Genomic DNA, 21440 nt, shown 5'->3' with positions numbered 1-21440 from the left:
GAGCGGCGTCCGTTGGCATGGTACCGTCGGTAAAAATGTTTCCCATCTCAAGCACTGTCAAACTCACCTTTCAGAAACTGGGACCAAATGTCCAGATTTCTGTTTGGACTTGGAGGAAAATGGATTATTCTGACATCTTTGGTTTTTAAAACAGCATTGTTTACTGTTATTATTCTTATTAAATCGGCGCCTTCAACTGCAACTCAAAGTAAAGTTGCATGCGTTTTCAGCGAGGGACCTGAGAAACTGCCGAGTGGTATGGTAGTGGCAAAAAAATAAAAAAAATAAAAAATAAAAAAATAATTTTTTTTTTTTTAAATTAAAAAAAATTCAAAAAATTCAAAAAAATTCAAAAAAATTCAAATTTTTAAAAAAAAATTATAAAAAAACATGGCGTCCGATTATTCGAGTATTCGCCTGTGAGCCTGGGAGTGTACTCGGGTACCTCATTACACTGTTGTGCACAGCCCTACTGCACTGCCACTGTACACACACAACACACAGAGACTCAATCAAAAAATACTCCCAACAGAGCATTTTTTTTCCGAGTGTGAATGAATAATGGCAACTGTGAGCAACAAAGGTCTCGTATTTACTCGCTTAGCCCAGGATTAAATGTGGCACGTATGTCACTTTACATCATCATTTAAAAACAAAAATATGTCACTGTACTGCCACTGTACACACACGACACACAGAGACTCAATCAAAAATTACCCCCTACAGAGCGTTTTTTTCCGAGTGTGAATGAATAATGGCAACTGCGAGCAACACAAGTCTCGTATTTATTCGCTGGGCTCTGGATTAAATGTGGCGCATATAACACTTTAAATCATCATTTTTTTTAAAAGAATGTCACTGTACTGCCACTGTAAACACACGACACATACATGTACAGAGACTCAATTAAAAAATACCCCCAACAGAGCATTTTTTTTCCGAGTGTGAATGAATATGTGAATGGCAACTGCAAGTAACAAAAGTCTAGTATTTACTCGCTCAACTCTGGATTAAATGTGGCGCATATGACACTTTACATCATCATTTTAAAAAAAAGAATGTCACTGTATTGCCACTGTACCCATATGACACACAGAGACTCAAATCATACTACAAACATACAACTTTTTTCTGTTTAGCATTCAATAAAATTGTAGGCCTACTACTACCTACAAGTCTCTTGTATACTAGATTTAATATCATTTGTTCATAATAGTGTGCAGGATATATTTCCCCACTCCATGGATATGTACATGCACATGAATAATTGTGAACCTGTACTTGTGTGATTATTACATTTTAAAAACCGTGCAAAACAGTTTAGCATATGACATTTTGACTGAAGTACATTGTGGGTTGCACAAAGGAGATTGGAAAGCAGCATGTTAAATGTACCGTATTTGCCGGCGATAAGGCTGCACCCCCGATTTTGACATTTTTTTTTACTTAAAAAAAGTTATTTCAGCTTTCTCTTGTGTATTGCGCCTTAGATTTGCTGAGATGATTCAGGTTGCTTTAGCTATGGCAAAAACTTAAATCTAGATCTACCAGTAGAGTTTGGTAGTTAAGTTATGAATTTTATTTACAAGATTGACAAAACTTTGCCCTTCATTTAAAAAATATAACACAAAATTGTCGGTAAGACGTGTGTTATTCTAGACAGTTATTCTAGAAATGTCCATCACCTTTCATTGTTGTCCCATATGTACAAATTTGTGCTGTTTTTCATAACTTGTAATTTTTTTATTTTTTTTTACTCTTTCGCCACAAAGGCCGCACCCTGACTTTTTGATATTTTCTCTTCCAAAAATACTGCTGCCTTTACGCCGGCAAATACGGCATATACATGTAGTCTCGTGATTTTCTCCTCGTATCAAATTGGAATGAAAAGTTTTTGAGGGCTTCCAAAAAAGTCACCCAATAGGGAATAATAATCATGAATAAAACGTTATAAATACTCCCATTCCATTATCCAAAAGCTCTTTTCATATTTTCAACGACATAATTCTCCCATGGAGGGCGATTCTGAGAAAAGGCACTAAAGGGGGTGTGTACATTGAATTGCATTCTCTATTCTTATACACATGGATCAGTGAGCACATTCTAACATTTTTAGGGCGATGGTTTTGTAGTGGACTTTTTACTTAACCTTTTGTACATCATCACTGCCTCATCGCCTCACCACCCTCCTTTGACTTTGAAGGGCAGAAATAGTTTTGCAATGGCAATTTTTTTTCTCTTTTTGTCTGAGTGGGGCTTTATAAAGGAAATTTTGGAGTGTTATTTCAAGTGCAGTCATCATTTAGATTGGAATTTTTAAAACTTCACCAATACAGTAAAAATCCACAATTAATTACTATACAAAATATTGGCTGATTTCTGGGACACAGTAGCAAACTGTACTATGACGTTGAGGGGCATTGTTCAAGCACAAGATCACTGAGAAGCTATAGTTAGTTATATATACATGTATTTTTATAAAGCCATCTGTACTAGTTTACAGGAGGGATTAGACCACCCTGCAAGGTCACTGATAGGTGGTTATCTCATTAAATCAGCTCTCAAGTAACATAAGAAAAAGAGGATCATGGGGGACCAATGGTCACTGATTAGGTATTGTTTGCTACATGTATATAATGTAGAGGGCTCAAGTAGCTATAAGTAGTGCAATGAGGCTTTAAAGCGTATCTGCCATGGTTTACAGGAGGGATTAGACTGCCCTGCAAGGTCACTGGACAGGTGGTTATCTCATCAACTCAGCTTTGAGTTAACATAAGAAAAAGAGGATCATGGGGGACCAATGGTCACCGATTAGGCATTGATTGTTATATAGAGGGCGCAAGTAGCTACAAGTAGTGCAGTGGGCCTTTAAAGGAAGATGGTGGTCAGACTCAGTGGAAACACCCTTTAGTGGATGGACAAGTCTCACATGAGAGCCCTCTACTATGTTTTTTTAACAGTGACCCCAAAATTTGGTTTAATATCAGCTATTTTAGAGCTTCCTAGACGTACATGTACATTGTAAATCGCTCACTACTCCTATAATAATCCCATGTACATGTATCCTTTCTGATGCAAGCCAAAGCCTCTTTGTAATTTCAACGTTGCTACCTCGTTGCCACAAATTCAATTGAGTACATCTGACAGTTTCATGAGCCCGATAGATGATGCTAAATCAGTGAAGACATGTTGGGTTCTCTCCAGTTAGTTACAGTGGCTTTTGGCAGGGTACAACATTCAAACAGCCTAGACACTACACATATACATGTAGGTATACTGTAGGCAACTACAAATGTAACTGCTCACTGGCCTTGTTGAGATACGAAGTGGTAAGCTTCAGCATTTTTTCTCTCACAAAAGCCCTGTCCTCATCAGGCCGCATTGGAAAATAACCTGCTATTTGAACTAGCTCAATCTCAAATTAGCCAGACGAATTTGCGTCTTCATCAGCCCGCAGTTGCTACACATGTATAAGCTGGTTATTGTATCGATAAAATATCTCAAGAACCCATGGTCTTGTTTCCAAAATAGCCCACTATTTGGGAAATAGCGGGCTAATTTGCGCCCGTCCGAGCTAGTTCGTGATGAACGTATCGAGCTGGTGGAGACTCAAATTCGAGCTTCGGGAAAATATCCAGTCTGAAAATAGCGGGTTATTTTGCAACTTCGGTCTGATGAAGACAGGCCTAGACCCCTGTTACACATGCGTCGGCTTTTAAAGCGGGCCCCAGAGGCGGCCTCACACCTGCAATTTGAAGCCGCCTCGAGATCATCAAACCCCTGTTACACATGATCTCGGGCTCGCAATTTTGCGTCTACACATAGGCCGGCCTCACATCGCCTTTTCACGAGCTGATGAATAACATAAGGAAAGACGGAAAGAGAAAGTGATAGAATGATAAAAACAAAGAATAACATAAGAAAAGACAGAAAAAAAGAGTGATATAATGACAAAAACAATGAATAACATAAGTGAAGATGAAAGAAGGAAGAAACAAAGAATAACATAAGGAAAGACAGAAAGAAAAAGTGATAGAATGATAAAAACAAAGAATAACATAAGGAAAGACAGAAAAAGAGAGTGATAGAATGATAAAAACAAAGAATAACATAAGAGAAGATGAAAAGAAGGAAGAAACAAAAAATAACATATGGAAAGACAGAAAGAGAAAGTGTGATAAAAACAAAGAATAACATAAGAGAAGATGAAAGAAGGAAGAAACAAAGAATAACATAAGGAAAGACAGAAAGAGAAGGTTATAGAAGGAAGAAACAAAGAATAACATAAGGAAAGACTGAAAGAAAAGGTTATAGAAGGAAGAAACAAAGAACAACATAAGGAAAGACAGAAAGAGAAAGCGATAGAATGATAAAAACAAAGAATAACATAAGGAAAGACAGAAAGAGAAAGCGATAGAATGATAAAAACAAAGAATAACATAAGGAAAGACAGAAAGAGAAAAGGATAGAATGATAAAAACAAAGAATAACATAAGGAAAGACAGAAAGAGAAAAGGATAGAATGATAAAAACATTTCACATAAGGAAAGACAGAAAGAGAAAGTGATAGAATGATAAAAACAAAGAATAACATAAGGAAAGACAGAAAGGGGGAGTGATAGAATGATAAAAACAAAGTATTACATAAGGAAAGACAGAAAGAGAAGGTTATAGAAAGAAGAAACAAAGAATAACATAAGGAAAGACAGAAAGAGGGAGTGATAGAATGATAAAAACAAAGAATAACATAAGGAAAGACAGAAAGAGAGAGTGATAGAATGATAAAAACAAAGAATAACATAAGAGAAGGTGGCAAGCGCGCCCGATGTATTATGTTGATAATGATGACAGGTTACGTCACTTCCGCCTATAAGCCGGCCCCGAGTCCACTTTGGTGTTACACATACCGATTGCGGGACTGAGGCCGGCCTCAAACCACATCCAGAGGTGGACTGAGTCCACCTGTCCTCAGTCCGGCTTTTCGAAAAAAGTTGGTGTTACACATACGTCGAGCCGACTCCGGGGCCGGCCTCAGTCCACTTTCAGACGTATGTGTAACAGGGGTCCTAGAGACGTTTTAGAGTGTAGAACCCTTCACATAAATTTTGTATCCTATTACAGAGAGCTCAATAAATATGCACAGTTGCCAACTTGCCATTCATTTACATGTACAAGTGAGTAAAAAAAAACCTGCCAGTTTACCCCTTCATCTGAACAAGATTTTCTGTATACAGCTAGCCTAGATACAGGTGCCTGCGCAGAATATGTATCTGACAATTAAAGATGAAGTTGAGTTCTGGTCATGCGATTGTATTGTGAAAGAAACGGTGTGGAATCGAACAGAAAAGGTTGATCATCTAGCATATAAGAATTTGCGTGTATTGCAAGGCTCTGGAATCATCAAAATCATAAGAAATTTGGCCAAGTCTTGGTAAAGTTACAAACACTGTACACAGAAAGATGTATATGGGACTACACAAACACGTGGCGTAAAAATCCCACCCCCCCCCCCTTGAGTTTTATGATGTTAAATGACATATTTAGAATATGAAGGCATTTGAAGAGCCATGCTTTTCATGGAACATGTCTTATCTGATGTTCTTCCACACTTGCATAATAAGAATGATAACGCTCACAAATTATTGTTCACCTCTTCACAGAACTCAACCTCTCTTTAATACAGTCACATTGAACTCTGTAATCTGTATGATATCCATATCATGGAAAAATGAAATGACAACCAATGTCATAAAAGTGCCCAAGGCTGCTACCCCAACTGAACAAAAATCCTATTCTTTCTCCAAAAAAATTCCATTTTAAAATAAAAATCCTATTTTTGATTGATTAGTACTTTCTTTTTGTTAGACTGTCTTCGTCGATATTCTGAAGAATCATGCATGAGTACATTTTACAAAATATGAATATTCACGAGTTCATCATAAATGATCGTTCAATGAACCAATGAGCGGCATGTAAGTGTAGCATTGGTTGAATATGCATGATTTCTTCATGACTGGTGTGTATGATGAACCAATGAACATCTCCAAATTGCAGTGGGAGGTTCTTGTATGATACTTTACAGGAGAGAACGGGCAATTTGCCACACACACATTAAATAAACAGGCACATTAATTTTTAGTTTTTAATTAAAAGAATGGAAAATTATATTTTTTGAGGAAAAAAAAATTGTACAACACACAATAAATTTGTACTTGTTGGCAGCTCTGCCAAAGTATTAGCAGAAATGGCATCAGACCATTATGCCAGTTTTTTAAAAAAAGTTTCAAGCCCAGAACACAGGTTTGTTTGATACTTACATTGCATATGCCAGCTTCTCCATATGGCATGGTTGACTCTTACTCTCTCCTGCCAACTCCATTTTGGATGACGCAAGGGGCGGGGCTTCGGGGAGAACAGTTGAATACCTTGACCGCTAACTTCATTTCTGAAATTTAAATCAAAACAAAATTAAAAACATCATGAATATTTCGCTTTCCTTATTTATGATATGAACAATAGAAATTTGTTCCTTTTCAAAATTGCAATCATTTCTCTTTAATACACTTACCGAGATATTTTTATCGTCATTTTTTCGGAATATCAATCTAGAATTCAACTACTAGTTACACCATACCCAAATGTTAATGAACATCTTTCATTCTCTCACACAGAAAAACAAAATTGGACTTATTACAAGTCCTATTACGGTCACCTATGCAAACTAATATGATTTTGATGTGTGTTTGTCTATCAATTCTCGCTACCGCAACTACAGTACTTGGCCACCCACCTGAATAACAAATTTGGGTGTAGTGTGGGGATATGCGGAATTATCCCATTGTGTGCTTTCAAAGGAAAAATCAAACCCGAAAATTCCTATTGCAGACCTAGGAATTGTATTCAACTGCCCTCTAGAGGGCTTTGTAAGGCGCCTGAGTCGAGGTTGGCTTTGAAAGAGGCCCTGCGCTGTTAATGTGTTTAATTGGACAAATTATTGTCAGGTTAATTTAGGCTTGGCTCAAATCACGGCGCATGGAGTCTCTATGTGCGGTCAGTGGTGCATGCATGGAGGTCAGGGCTGTGCATAACCGTGTAATGAAGTACTCGAGTACACTCCCAGGCTTACAGACGAATACTCGGCGGCCATTTTTTTAATTTGCTTAAATTAATTTTTTTAATTAATTTTTTTTTTAAATATAATTTTTTTATTATTTATTATTAATTTTTTGCCGACGTTGTATGAAGCACCTGCTACGAAAACCCACGCTGTTTTATTGCGAGTTGCAATTGAAAGTGCCGATTTGTGCTTGTGAACTTCTCACAAATAATAGTAACAATGTTGTTATTTAAAACTAAAGATGACAGACAAATTATCCTCCAAAAGTTCTAACAGAAATCTGGACATTGGCGGCTAGTTTGGTCCTACATGTAGTTTCTGAGTGGTGAGTTGACAGTGACACCCAGTGTATGGGCACGGGTGAGCTTCGGCCGGCCAGCACAGTGCCAGGTGGAGAAAAAAAAATCGGCATAAAAAAATGGTGGCCGTGTACTCGCACTGTTGACAACTACTCGAGTACGATTTTTCGTACTTGAGTAGTTGTCAACAGTGTGAGTACTCAAGTATTTGAGTACTCGTCGCAGCCCTAATAGAGGTTTATGATGGCTCTCCCATTGGTGCTGTACATTTAGCAGAGGAAGAAGGGGTGCATATCATCTACATGTATAATGAATATACAGTGTACATGTTCATGTATCATGCAAAATAATATGATTTAGATGTGTGTTTGTCTATCAATTCTCGCTACCGCAACTACAGTATTTAGCCATAGAGGATAACTCTGGCAATGGGTATATTTGGCTAAGGCACTTCCTGTTCTCATACAACTACAATGGGTCAAGAACTGGAAAGTCCGATAGAAATTATGGTTTTGTAACCAATTAAAAATACCCGGTAAGTAACAGATTATGATTGTGTCTACATACATGTAGATCTCATTAGATCACTGAGGGAGTTCATGAAACCTAAACAATAGTTGAGTAAAATAAAACTTGAGTTTGATGGTAATCCGTCCATCTGTTCTAATGATAATGTGATCATAAGCTATTTTTGCATGCATGATAAGCCCTGAGACATTTGACCTTGTAATAATAATAATAATAATACATATGATTTATAAGGCGCCAAATCCACTTGACAGTCAAATGCTCAAGGCGCAGCTTGTGCAAAAGATGAAATACATACATTTTACATTTATACAAAGTGCGATAGGAAAGGTACAGACATGAAAGGTAATGGTAATCAATTATAAGCTAAATTAAACAGATATTTCTTAAGATTATTTTTTAACACCTCAGCAGAACTGCTATTCTTAACCCATTGAGGGAGAGTATTCCATAACGAAGGCCCAGCATGAGCGAAGGTTCGTTCCCCCCACTTTGTTTTAACCCTAGGAGTAACAAGTAAGCCAGAGTTTTGAGAACGTAGCTGTTTTGTGACCCCAAAATCTTCTCAGTTCATTGGCTCTGCAAGATACATACATGTACATGTCTTGAGTTTGATGGTAATCCGTCAAGCGGTTCTAATGATAATGTCATCAAGAGCTATTTTTGTATATATAATGAGCCGTGACCTTTGACCGAGTTACTCCAAAATCTACTCAGATTGTCTCCCTATGATGATACATCACTAATGTTCAAGCCTCATATCTCTAGTTGTTCTTGAGATATCGCGATAACGAGACCAATACCTGGAATTTCATGAGTTGACCTCCGTGACCTCTGTGGATGGAGGCACAAAGTGGTACTAAAGTACAGGGCTTAACCAGGGCTTCTGACTTACTTAAAAATATTGAAAATTTGGGAGTTTTATAGACTTAGATTTAAGACATCCCAAGTGCTTAGCCCCAGCCCGATTGACTGATTTCAGTGCTTTAATTGTATGAGCAGAAAAAAAGAGTCCACAATAAAATGTCTTGAAAAGTTGGTGACATACCGTACCAATAAAATACCAATGAATGAAGTCCACTAACTTTAAAGCTGGAATCTAAGGCATTTAGCAAGGCCATGGATTAGCATCAAATATTAAAATCATTCAAAGATTAAGCAAAATAGCATGGTATTCATACCGGAAAGTCTTTTGTCAATGGACTCAAAGGATTTAATTGAACACTGTAAATAAAAGTAAATTACTTTTTAACTAATAAAAATTTCAAATGATTGAAAAGATCATAATCATACAAACTATACTAGTTTGGAAATTAAAAAAATTGGAAACTTCTGGACACCAAATTTTCAGAGCAGAATTCTTTATGTATTCTGTTTGCATTCGCGCCTGCAGTAGAATTAAATACAATACGTAGTTCTTGTAAAACGTGAATAGAAACATGACAATTTACGGGTTGTCCGGTATTAAGTATCATGCATAAAGCAAGCCTATAGTCTTGGTCTTCGTCGCAGAACTCTCTCCCCCTGTACCAGGGATGTAAAGTTCAGAGCCTACATGTACATGTACACAGTCTTAGTACGCATCCAATTGAGTATTGCTCGGAGGCATGGAACCCACACAGTGTCACGGTCACAAAAATGCTCGAGCAAGTACAAAGAACAGTGGCTCACTTTGTGAAATGTGACTACAGGAACACCACATCACCCTAAGCTCATTGTATCAGAACTAGAGTGGGACATGCTCCACACACGTCGAATCCTTAACCAATGCACCCTTCTCTACAAGATTCTTCACCGTTGTGTCTTCATACCCAAACTAACTATTGTCATCCCTGCTACATACAGTACATGTACATGTACTTCGGAAGACACGACCACAACCCGAAGTATGACATTCCTGATGCAACTATTGACTCCTTCAAGTTTTCCTACTATCCAAGAACAATAAGGATGTGGAACCATCTGAAGGAATAACCCACTTCAAGGAAGCTGCTTTACCGTTCATCAGAATAATGCAGCTTCCTGTTGGATCTCACATGGTATAAGTTTACTAGCATGGTTTTTACTTGCACTGTACTTGGCATATTTTACTGTAAATTGACAGGTGATCTGTACTGCAACTAAGGAAGAAGACCCCCCCCCCCCCTCCTTCTGATTTTCTGGGTATGGGGTAACTCCAGGAAGCTCCAACACCGGCGCCATAGGCGTCGGAGCTTCAGTTGGCAGATCCTGGGGTTAGTAAAACAGCCGATTAAGCGATATTATCATTAAATCTGCAAAGGGAGTACTAACAATTTTGACTTCGTAGGTTGCACGACTCCTCAGGGCATAACACCAATCACTTGAATTTATAATTTGAAGAAGTCTTCGATGGGAAAAAAAGGGTATTCGGTTTCCTACACCAACGATTCTTCCATGTTGCAGCGTCGATTCAAAAGAGAAGATACGCATGCGTGGCAGTGGCGCAGAAAATATGAATATTCATGCTATAGAGCGCCGATCGCTCGAAATCGCTGAATAAGCACGAAGTTGCGAAGGACCGAAGGACCCCCCCCCCCAATTCCGGATTACACCGCACATCGTGGTAGGGGTATCGTAGGATACCAAATCAGCGTGCGATACAGTACTAGCTTAAAAATCAATGAAGATCTCCTATATTATGATCATTTTCTAGGTAAACTTCTTGTAAATTTATAAGAATATTGATGAGTTTAGTATCAGCTTGTTAAAAAAAAAAGAGTGTTCTACAAGAAAATTACAATTATTTTGTATGGTCTGTTTTTGTTTTTGTTTTTTTTCCTCTACGAAATGTCAAAGTTGGGGGTGCGGCCTATGCGGCGCTGCGGCCTCATCGCCGCCAACGATAATATCGCCTAATTGGCTGTTTTACTAACCCCAGGATCCGCCAACTGAAGCTCTGGCGCCGGTGTTGGAGCTTCCTGAAGTTAGGTATGGGGAAGTTAGAGTGACTGTAAACTCAGATCATCATTTATTTTATATAAGTAATTCACATTATGACGATGATGATCATTACTTATTACGGTCGCTAACTTCACGCATCCCTTCGTCGGTACAGTATGCAATTGTATTATAATTGTGCAGCAGTTTGCCGCGAAACCTGTGAGAAATCGTATATAATGTCATTGTTTTTAGGAAAAAAACTCCTAAAAAGTTTAGAAAATTGACAAGGAAGGTGTTTGTTAGGTGTAAGAAAACTTTTAAAATTATTTGAACAATTGATAAAGACTTTGTCTTTGTTAATTATCGGTAGTCTAGGTCCTATGTTTTAGTAGAGTATCTCCATGCCGGAGTTAGAAATAGTAGTTACATGTCAAAATATAAACATCTGCAAGAATCTTCCGTATTGAAGGAGGCAGATTATCCATAAGAAGAAGATCAAACATACAAAGTCAAAGATTGAAAGAAGAAAAAGTCTGGATACGAAAGTACATTAGCGCATAGCGCCCCCTTCTGTTACCCACTTTTGTCTTTAACAAAGAAGTACATAAATATCCAAACTTACATTGTTTGACCAAACTGTAAGGTCATCGAATCGAACAAGTCGATAATGGATTCCTGGCTGTTGGATCTTGAGGCCAGTCTCGACCCGGGAGTAGAACCGCATCGCGAACCAGGCAAGGAGCTCGGGGCAGATCGGGGAGAGTCACGGAAACTACTGGCAGAGAACTCACTGAAGCTGCCACTACTCGACTGTCTCGTACCGGTGCTTTTGCCCGGACTGTGCACTTGCAGGTCCGAATTGTCGGCGTTGTCATTGCCATTTTCTGTCCTTGGCAGTGATTTTTCTAGACAATTCTCGATCTCATCCATTTTGGTCATTTTGTCGATAGGACCTCCATCTCGTTTCGTCATGATGGTTCAATTTTGATGATAATTTCTACGAAATTGTGCAAATGCACATGCAGGATGGTTTTGTCTACTCCGTGGTCCGCCATGAATTATACCATATTACGTCAAAGGCAAGTTCAATATAGCAAGACGGGTGGAGATGTTTAAATTAAAAAGCTATTAAATGTATCTCTAAAATAAATGCACTAAAATATGTATGGGTTTAATGTTTTTATTATGTTCTAAATATTTTAAGAATTTAGTTCGTTTTATTAACCATTTTAAGTGAATTTTTAATTTGGTGTTCTTTTTATTCTACCCATTATATATAATGGAATAGACCACCATATCGATCGACATTACATACAGTCCATTTCACAAGATATTATAAATGGTCCGGTGTCATCAAAGAGATACATGCAAGGTGTGATGTACCTGTTGTATTCATTCCTGTTTCGATTGTTAGACATCAGTATGATTAATGTTACAATCAACCAGTGAGAGTGTATCTCCTGTAAACAAATATATGCATGTACCTACCACTAATTCGCAATCAATAGTCCGATAATGATACAAATATCTGCAGGGGCGGCGGAGTTTTTTTTCTTCTTCTTCTCTTATCCTCAAGCCAGGTTTTTATTTCGATAATTTCAATACATAATTTACATCATTTACATCATTTACTCGATGATTGGGTGAAACCTAACATAGGCTAAGAATTAAAGTATATTCAACAATTCTTCCAGCTTAGTATTATTTTTTTTCTATGCTAACATATTCATGGGTATTCATGTCCTTATTTACAACCAATATCTTTTGGTTTATTTGTATTTTTACTTGGGATGGGTTTAATATAAAATTACATATCGGTTCCAAAACAAAATCACATTCTTGCAATATAACCAGGCGCGTACACAGGGGTGTGTGTGTGTGGGGGGGGGGGGGGGGTGGTGAACCTCCCGTTTGTTATTTGTTTATGTGTGTATTTTGATTTATTTGATTTAAATGAAAATACATCCTCCCAAACAAATTCATAAATCCAGAATGAACAATTTTGGTTCTCTTGACTTCTTACTTATTAACAAGCAATAGTATAATCTTTCACTATCTTAACAAAGACCGTCATTTACTTTATCCCCGGCTGATTCTATTTCTATAAAATTCGAAATATTAAATTCATGTTCAAATTTATTGACATAACAATCTATCTAACCAAAACTGCGGAAAACTTTATATGCTTTCTTTAATGTTGTATATTCAAAATCAAATAAGAGCTGTTGTGCGTTTACTTTTGTATTGATTAATGTAGAGTCATTCCAAATACCTTTTGTAATCAAATTATGAATTTTCAATAAACCGGCATCTTGCCCTTCCCGATAAAACTATATTTTTGTAATGTTAGGCCTACTATTTTTCCAAATAATTTCATTTGGAATATTTATTACTCATGGTATAACTTTAAACATAATTATCAATGATTCTTAGTTCTGACTAAGTACAAGAACTAGATCTACATAACTTTTGGCAAATTATGTTTAGAGCATAATATATTCATATATATCTTTTATATTACAATTGAAATGTAATCAAAGTGGCAAACCCCCTATTTTATCGGACCGTAAATATTTTTACAATTATAGAACCATTATCATTAAAGATACGAGTTATCCATGCCAAACGAAGTGAAGAATTTTTTACTAGCGATATCAATCATATTCAATCCATCATTTTCAATATCATTTATAACTATATACATTACGTTTAATTGTTTTTTGTTGTTGGAATTCCATTGTGTGGGGGCACATGCCTCTGGGCAACAGCGATGAACTTCCGGCTTGTGTGCAACCTGACCCACTTGCTGCTCCCTTATCTCTTGCATGTGTTTTTGCATTCTTATTATGTACTTGTCTCTCGCCATTCATTGTATTGTATTTGTTTTGTTTTTGTTTTTTTATAAATGGGCGAATAAATAATAATAATTTTTAAAATTCCATTGAATAGACTACTGTTTTGTTTCTTATAGTTAGGGGCGGCGGAGGTGCACTTTCTTGCATTTATAGGTTTAGTAACATTTGAGTTTCCATATAAATTATGCTGTTCGAGATAAACACCGTATAAGCAGAGCTCCTATAAAACGCGTGTGAAATAGCGCAGAGGACAAGTGGGCAGAGAGGACTTAGATATCATGAGACAAGAAGTTAGTATATATAGGCTGTTTAAAATAATTAAAAGTTATCCTGTGGATTGACAGAAGGTTCTTTGAAAGCCTATACATGTATCATTTTAAACAATGAAGTACTAAATCACACAAGGCACAATTTAACTTTTAAAAGGAAACCATAGAAGCACATGCATAATTATGGCCTGACCCTCGTGGTTCCTAACTTGGAACAAGGCGATTTTGACAATGCTTTTTAAAGACCCTGGTGCTCATTCACCCGTGGCAGAAATATTGTGAAAAGGGTATCATTAAGTCTTCATCATGAAAACCGTTTCAAAGTCATATTGGTTACGAATTCGTAATTAAGAGCTATATGAAAGTTGGGTATACTTTTTTATACGCACTGTTTAATATATACATTCTTCCATTTTGTTTAAAGGTCTAGCTCTTTGTGTTTATAGTAGGTTTGTACATATACTACAAAGATATTAACTCAATGATGCAAAACAGATATAACACTTATATACTGATTCAGAGGAAATCTAAAACTCTACATTTTGTAAAGCTAAATAAATGATAACAAGGAGGAGGGAATCACTAATTTCAGTATTCCTTTTAATTTTGTCTTGATATTTCTTCAAGTCCTTGAAAATTTCCCGGACAAAGCCCACATTCTCTGGTATTTTTTCTTCTGAACTTCGGGAAAAGTGTTAGCACTGGTCGAAATAGATTTGTGTGAATGTGGATGTGAGATGGCGCCATTCATGTGCATCCATAAAGCTAATAGCTCTATGGATAGTGTGTATCGTAGAGATCGTTTGCATGATTGCATCCGTTATTTTTTTAACCCTAGCAAGGGCCCTAAGGCGGGCCCATGGTTGCTCCTCTGACCGTAATCAAAATGTCTAAAATTCCTGAACTTCCGGGGGCTCCGCCCCCTGGACCCCACCAGGGCCCTAAGGCGGGCCCCTGGATGCTCAACTGACCGTAATTAAATGCCTAAAAAACCTGAGCTTCCGGGGGCTCTGCCAACTGGACCCTACCAAGGGCCCTAAGGCAGCTCCTGGATGCTCATCTGAGCGTAATTTAATGCTTAAACCCCCTTATATTCTAGGGGCTACGCCCCCTTCTACCCCACTCCAATTAGTGACGTGCATGCCATTGTCACAAATAAGGTATCAAAATTATGCTCATCCGACCGTAATTAAATGCCTAAAACCCCTATGTTTCCGGAGGCTCTGCCCCTGGAACCCTTTAGGGGGCCCTAAGCCTGGCCCCTGGATGCTCATCTGACCGTTATTAAATGCCTTAAATCCCTGAGCTTCATGGGGCTACTCCTCTTGACCCCCGCCGGGTCTTTGCCCCTGGACCCTATATACACCAACACAGATACACAAACTTCGTTATGACAATATCCTAGCTCACACACATAAAAGAACTGATGTACTGTGAATAAATATTGTATCGAAATACCACTACGTCCTTGATATCCTATTTTAAGGATTCTGATGAAACGCCTCATCGATACATTATAACATAGTTATGCCTAATGTGTCACATGAGTTTACATTTGAGCGTATATAACCTCTTTGATGAATATAACCTGCATAGTTATGAACAGGCCTATAACCATCTATTGAGCGGTAAGGACCTAATCTCAAATGAAAAAGAAAGAAACAGACAAACAACAGATCCTTCCTCATCCTGATTGTTATGTAGATTCCTCATTAAATCAGATTTTAAGAGAATCAAATACTAAAATAAGAAATAGGCACTATTATAGGCTGGTCAATTTGCAAAATACCACCTTACTTTATAGGATCTATAGGAATCAAACATGGTGATGTCCTAAATTGATATGTTACATGTTCTGTATAAACACTCTTTTTAACCAGAATCTCGCTCAACTTTAACTTCATCAAAAACATAATTTATTCTTGTCGTTAAGCCAGATTGAATTTAATTTAATGGAGCTACCGTCAAGAAAAACGACTGCTAATAAAAGTAATTTTCTAAAGTATGGAGACCTTCACCTTAACAATTACTTCTTAAAAATCAATTTCACGGTCATACAATTCTCTATTACTTTTTTAAGTACGTAGAATTTGTAAAGTAATAAAAACACGAATATCAATTGAAAGCGTAATGAACCATATTCCAAAAAATAGCATTTGAAAAAGTTTCGAAAGCATTCATTTCTTTATGATGACGTTTTGATCCATTTCATTCAGAAGTGTGAAAATAAATCATTGAATTGACCAAAAATGCAAACTGTATTTCCACTAAATAAACATTATGAGAAGTGGTTATACGATGTGTATTGTTTGTCTGATTGATTTTATTTCTGCGTTCAAATAACAAATAACAATAACAAGGTTATTCATTTTTACACAAGTACTACATGAATAGCAAAGCATGTCTGATAGAATAACCATAATACAAAGCATACAAACAAGACAGTATAACGGATATAATGTATATATTTTTCATTGGACTAAAGAGATACATTTTAGAACACAGGAGACCGCATGCATCGTGAGCGGTTAGGCTGGAAATGGATGGCGGTCTCATGAAAAAAAGATTTAGCAACAAAGCTCTCTTGGTACTAAAAACCTAGGGTGCAGGTGCGGATGCAGCAGACGACAGTTGAGTAAAAGGAATAATAAATCATGGTTTCAGACAAAGCTATTATACTAATTTAGAGCGTTTGGCACATAATATTATGATTGTATTTTTTTGGTATAAGTGTAGCTTTCAAGGAATAGAGGGTTGAACAAGATTTGATGTTGTCGGGAAAATTATTCCAAATATCCGGACCACAATGTCGAATGGATTCGTGCGTTAGTAATAAGTTTGGGTTAGTTAGATGGACATTTCTAGTATGCGAGTGGGATAGGAATGAACAGAACTATTGAAACTAAACAGGTTATCAAAGGATGGTGGAAGTTGTTCATTAATATACAGGAACATAATAACTGCTTCTTGAATAGTATTTAAAAAAAAAAATACAATTACGGATAGCTCTCTTTTGTAATTTAAAAATAGAATTGATTTTAGTCGAACCGCAAGGAGCCCCCACGGTGTTGCAATATGTATACTAGCGTATTATACAATAAGAATAAGGTTGCATGAGGTAGAAGAAACTTTAACATGGAAATTATCCCACTGCTTTTGGAAATGCTCATTGTAACATGGTGTAGATGCTCATTCCATGTCAAAGCTTCATCTTTAATTACACCCCAAAACTTGAAATTACTATTAGGCGTCTTCTCTATTGTAATATCATTGATTTTAATATACTGGTGGGTCCGGATTATGAGAACGATGTTTAAATTACATGATATGAGCCCTTTTGATATTAAGACAAGTTTATTGGACTTTAACCAGTTTGATACTTTATCAACTTCATGATTTAAGATATTTTTAATGAGTTAAGGTCTTTGGTAGAGGTGTCGTGGACGAGTGGATACGTCGCCGGACTGTCGATCACAAGGTCCGTGGTTCGAAACCCGCCGCGGCACTAATGTCCTTTGGCAAGACATTGATCTATATTTTGCCACACTCAACCCAAGTTAATGGGGACCGGTAGGAAGGAATTCCTTGAATGCTGTGAACACCGAATCGGGAGCATAGCAGAGCCGGGGTAATATTGGAGCGCTTTGAGCACCTTGCAGGGTGGATAATTATGAGCGCTATTATTATTTTGTGAGAAATAAACTTGCCTTTTCCCCTGCAATCCTACTGCAAACTCGTACCGATCAGCTTGATGCGCTAAGATTTGTTTTCCCTTTTCCTCATTTGGTACTCTCCTCCTTGCTCCTCCATGAATCTTCCAAGCTTTCATTCTACTTCTGCAATCTAGGCAGAGCGGCATTTTCAATATTTGAAATATAAGCCTTGCTGCAGAATCAGCTACTACTGCCTGCAAATCATCATGTATTTCGGCAATTTCCTTGTGAATTGATGTTACATTGGCATTCAGTAAGTCGAGCTTCTTAATAATTTTGTAATTTTGACAAAATAATTTAGAATGACTTATACCATGTCCGTCACTGGGGGGCGCCATATTTTCTTTCATCGAAGTACTCGGCTGTGTGCAGTCAGTGGGCTCGCAGAGAGACGTAGACCGAATAAAGGCTCTTTTCGTGACCATATAACCGGGAGGTTCACCCGACGTAGCACCGCTTGAACCTGAAGCCTTCGAAGTCGCTAAAATAGTTTGTTTCCACTTCTAGTTTTCCTGTCACGCAATACGCCGAATCACACCCACCCACCCCGGGGGGGGGGGGGGGGTGAGGGGGGGGGGGGCTAGATCCGCCACTGGTCCTTTATTCGCTTTACTCTTTTCCTTTCTCTCGCTCATAATGTTATAGGATCCGATGGATCACGATATTATACCTCTAATCCGAAAAAGGGGAAATTAAATTAGCAGACTCTCATTCCGGAACCCCTCTCCACTGCATGCTTGATGTTAGCTTGGCAAATACTGGTTAACGCCATCTACGTACTTTTTTGGGGGATAACTGCATGTAAACGATGGACTTGATTAACGGTGGTCAGCGTTTGCGAAACAGACCGAAGTTCTCATCACGCTTCGGTTTCGCGTATGTTGCACGCATTGCTGCGGTCGCGTCGTCCGATTGGCCCCGAGTCAGGTCACGGGAAAGACAAGAAGTCTAGTCAGGCTACACTCCCTTTAAATGAATACGACGGGGAAACTAAAATATAAAAGGTAAACAAAAGCCGTTTTTAAACTGGCGAGAGGGGGGCTCTTAAATGTATTTTAAAATATGACATAGCCTTGGAGCTAACGCTGACGTTAGGTGCGGCTAGCTGCAAGACTGATGTCAGCTATAAACCCCGTTGTTTTTCACCACACCACTATCACTGCCTCCACTAAAGCTTCCCTGATATAGACGTCAGCTATGACCCCGCCCCCCCCCCCCCCACTCCGGGGTTGGAATGACCCCATGCGTGCTACCAAAATGTCCGGTAAAGGGGTCCTTTTCGTGCGACAAAGTCCGGCCCGAGAATTGTAAAAAAAGGGTGTATTAACTTTTCACCCGGAAATTTCTTTAAAAAAGGGGGTGTTTTTTCTTTTTCTCTCTCATTTCTTTGGACTTCTGAAAAATTATTCCGAATTTAGGGGGGTACATTAAACATTTGCCCTGATTTAGGGGGGTCTCCAAGGCAGGAAAAGCCCGCAAAAAGCCCGCGAAAGGGGGGTTCGGAAATGTTGGCAGTCCTCAGATAGGGGGTGCTTTCAAAAAGAGGGAACGAGCATAATGCGTACCCTAAATAACACTGAGTGGGGGGGGGGGGGGGGCCGGGGTTATGACCCACCCCAAACTTTGCATCCTTTATGACCAATTGTTATTCTTTTAAATTTCCCTGACTTGAGATGGCTCCTATAGCTTCCCACAAACTCCATGGTATATAGGTTGCAATAAGCCAGTTCACAGATACAATCTGCGCATGGGCAGATGAAGGTCATTAATTTTGTACCAAAATGGTACAACCCACAGAGATGAATACTGGATATGCGCTCATGAAAGTTATGTAACATTATTCATTTATGCACCAACGGTACATTGACATTCTATGATACGCAGGTGGAAGTATTCTTTCAAGAGGTCAAACAAAAGGTATTCATGAAGCAATTTAGGACTTTGGCAGTTATTATTCCAAGATGCTCAAAGTTGAACTTCTCCATGTGTAAAAGATCTGTGGATATTTGGGGTCATTGTACGATGTGCTATCTGTAAACTCCCTTATATAACGAAACGCCCAAACGCCGTCCAATCACCTCTCCATCCACACCCCGCCAAAATTCATTCTCCCTTCATTCTCAGCTAGGACCCATCCCAAACTTGCATGCCCAATTTTCATTCTTTTTAAATGTTCCGCCTGACCCGAGGACCGCTATTCATAAAGCAGAACTTCCCCATATGGAAAACTTACGCGCATCTGCTCTGCGCCTCGTCGCTTATCCTGTTAAGCACGGGGAACGTACACCAAAAAAGCCATGTTTTGATATAATTGCTGGTATTACGGGAAAATGGAATTTTTTAAAAAAAATCTTCGGACGGTTTCTTATAATTTGAAATGTCGTCTTAAAAATGATACTAAATTTGGGATTATTCTTTCAGGGGAAACGGTTGCACTTTTCCCCTAAAAGTTTTGACTTTTTCAGCCTGCCTATGGAGATTGCACTGTTTTTCCCCCTTTTTGTCGGGTTTCGCTCAGTCAACCAGTCGGCAAATCTTACACGAGTGACGTATAAAAAATCTTCGGACGGATTCAGAAACCTTGACATCCCACCTTTACGTTGGTATAACGATTGTTTTCATTTGTGGAGGGGAAACGGTGGCACTTTTCCAACAAATAAAAGGTAGCTTTTCATAGTAAACCAAGGTGACTGGGATAGTGTAGCGCTATAGCTACTCACAACGAGTGCGCCCGTACCGTACAAACAATGCACAGTTATAGCTTCCGTGCAATCGCTGTAGAGGTCAGTGTGTGTATTTAACGCAGTGCGTACAGAGTGTGTGCGTTGCGCTCAAAATCTCGGAGACCGCAGTACGCGCATCATGTCTATACATGCGCACCCGAATGGGTCATTGCACTCCAACTAGAGGGAAGTCAGTATAATCATTGGCGAAGGGAATGAGTTCGATTTCGTCTACGGTGTAATGGCAAGCCTCTGCATGGTGTAGTCTACCGTAATTTTGCATTTATTTAACTATAGGTGAGTTTCATTTCTAATTCTAGTTTGTTAGTGTTAGTAAGTAGTCAACGAGAGCAAGCGCTCGCACCCCTGCTTTGTCGCATTGAACTAGTCCGATCAGTGTACTTTCACGCAAGAGTGCACTTGAGCGCGCTCTCTTCGTTAAAGCGGTTGTTTAGTGCTGTATTCTTTTATGCGCGTTTAGGGCTAAAAGTTTTCCATATGGTCTTGAAGGACCGCTATTCAACGAAAATTGGGTCACTATAGGCTATTCATAAAGGCATACATTATAAGGACGGTTATTTGAGGGTCGCTATTTATCCCGCTATTTATAATTCACATTGTGGGTCATTACTCATCGGGATTCAGGACCCGTATTCATAATATGGAATGAGGGTCGCTATATTCATAATACCGATCATGAATAGCGACCCTCTTCTTTGGTTATGAATAGCGGTCCTTACGAATAGCGAGCAGACCCAGATTGCGACCTGAGAATGGCTCCTTCCCACACACTCCCTGGTAGTTAGCAACAGGCATGTACGAAGGCAGGGTGATTGAGAGGGGAGGGGGGTGGGGGCAAAACCCCGATTGTCCTATTTCAGAAGGCAAAAAAAGAAATGAGTTGTTACTAGCCACCCCCACCCCCCCCCCCCTCCCACTGAACGAAATATCGGTCGACGCGATTTTCCCATTTTCGGGAGCAAAACAAAAATGAATGCATCCGATCAAGACGATCACAAAGACTTTCGAAAAATC

At 38.5% G+C, this 21440-nt stretch overlaps 1 protein-coding gene across 1 annotated transcript in view; it reads right to left on the bottom strand.

The window, feature by feature from the left end:
- The window catches only part of LOC100893148 (MLX-interacting protein), a 44029-nt gene extending 32101 nt beyond the window's left edge, over nt 1-11928 (bottom strand). Inside the window, exons 1-2 of the mRNA XM_030981996.1 lie at nt 11468-11928; nt 6318-6445 (exon numbers count right to left, since the gene is read on the bottom strand). Coding sequence (XP_030837856.1) covers nt 6318-6445; nt 11468-11817 — 478 coding nt within the window. The 5' untranslated portion in view covers nt 11818-11928. The remainder of the gene's footprint in view (nt 1-6317; nt 6446-11467) is intronic.
- Between the last annotated feature and the right edge of the window lie 9512 nt (nt 11929-21440).

The sequence above is a fragment of the Strongylocentrotus purpuratus genome, unplaced genomic scaffold, assembly GCF_000002235.5.
Source record: "Strongylocentrotus purpuratus isolate Spur 01 unplaced genomic scaffold, Spur_5.0 spur5_scaffold_12, whole genome shotgun sequence".
Classification (NCBI taxonomy): Eukaryota; Metazoa; Echinodermata; class Echinoidea; order Camarodonta; family Strongylocentrotidae; genus Strongylocentrotus; species Strongylocentrotus purpuratus.
Note: the sequence above shows the minus strand (reverse complement) of the source record. Positions and strands in the feature narration are given on the sequence as shown.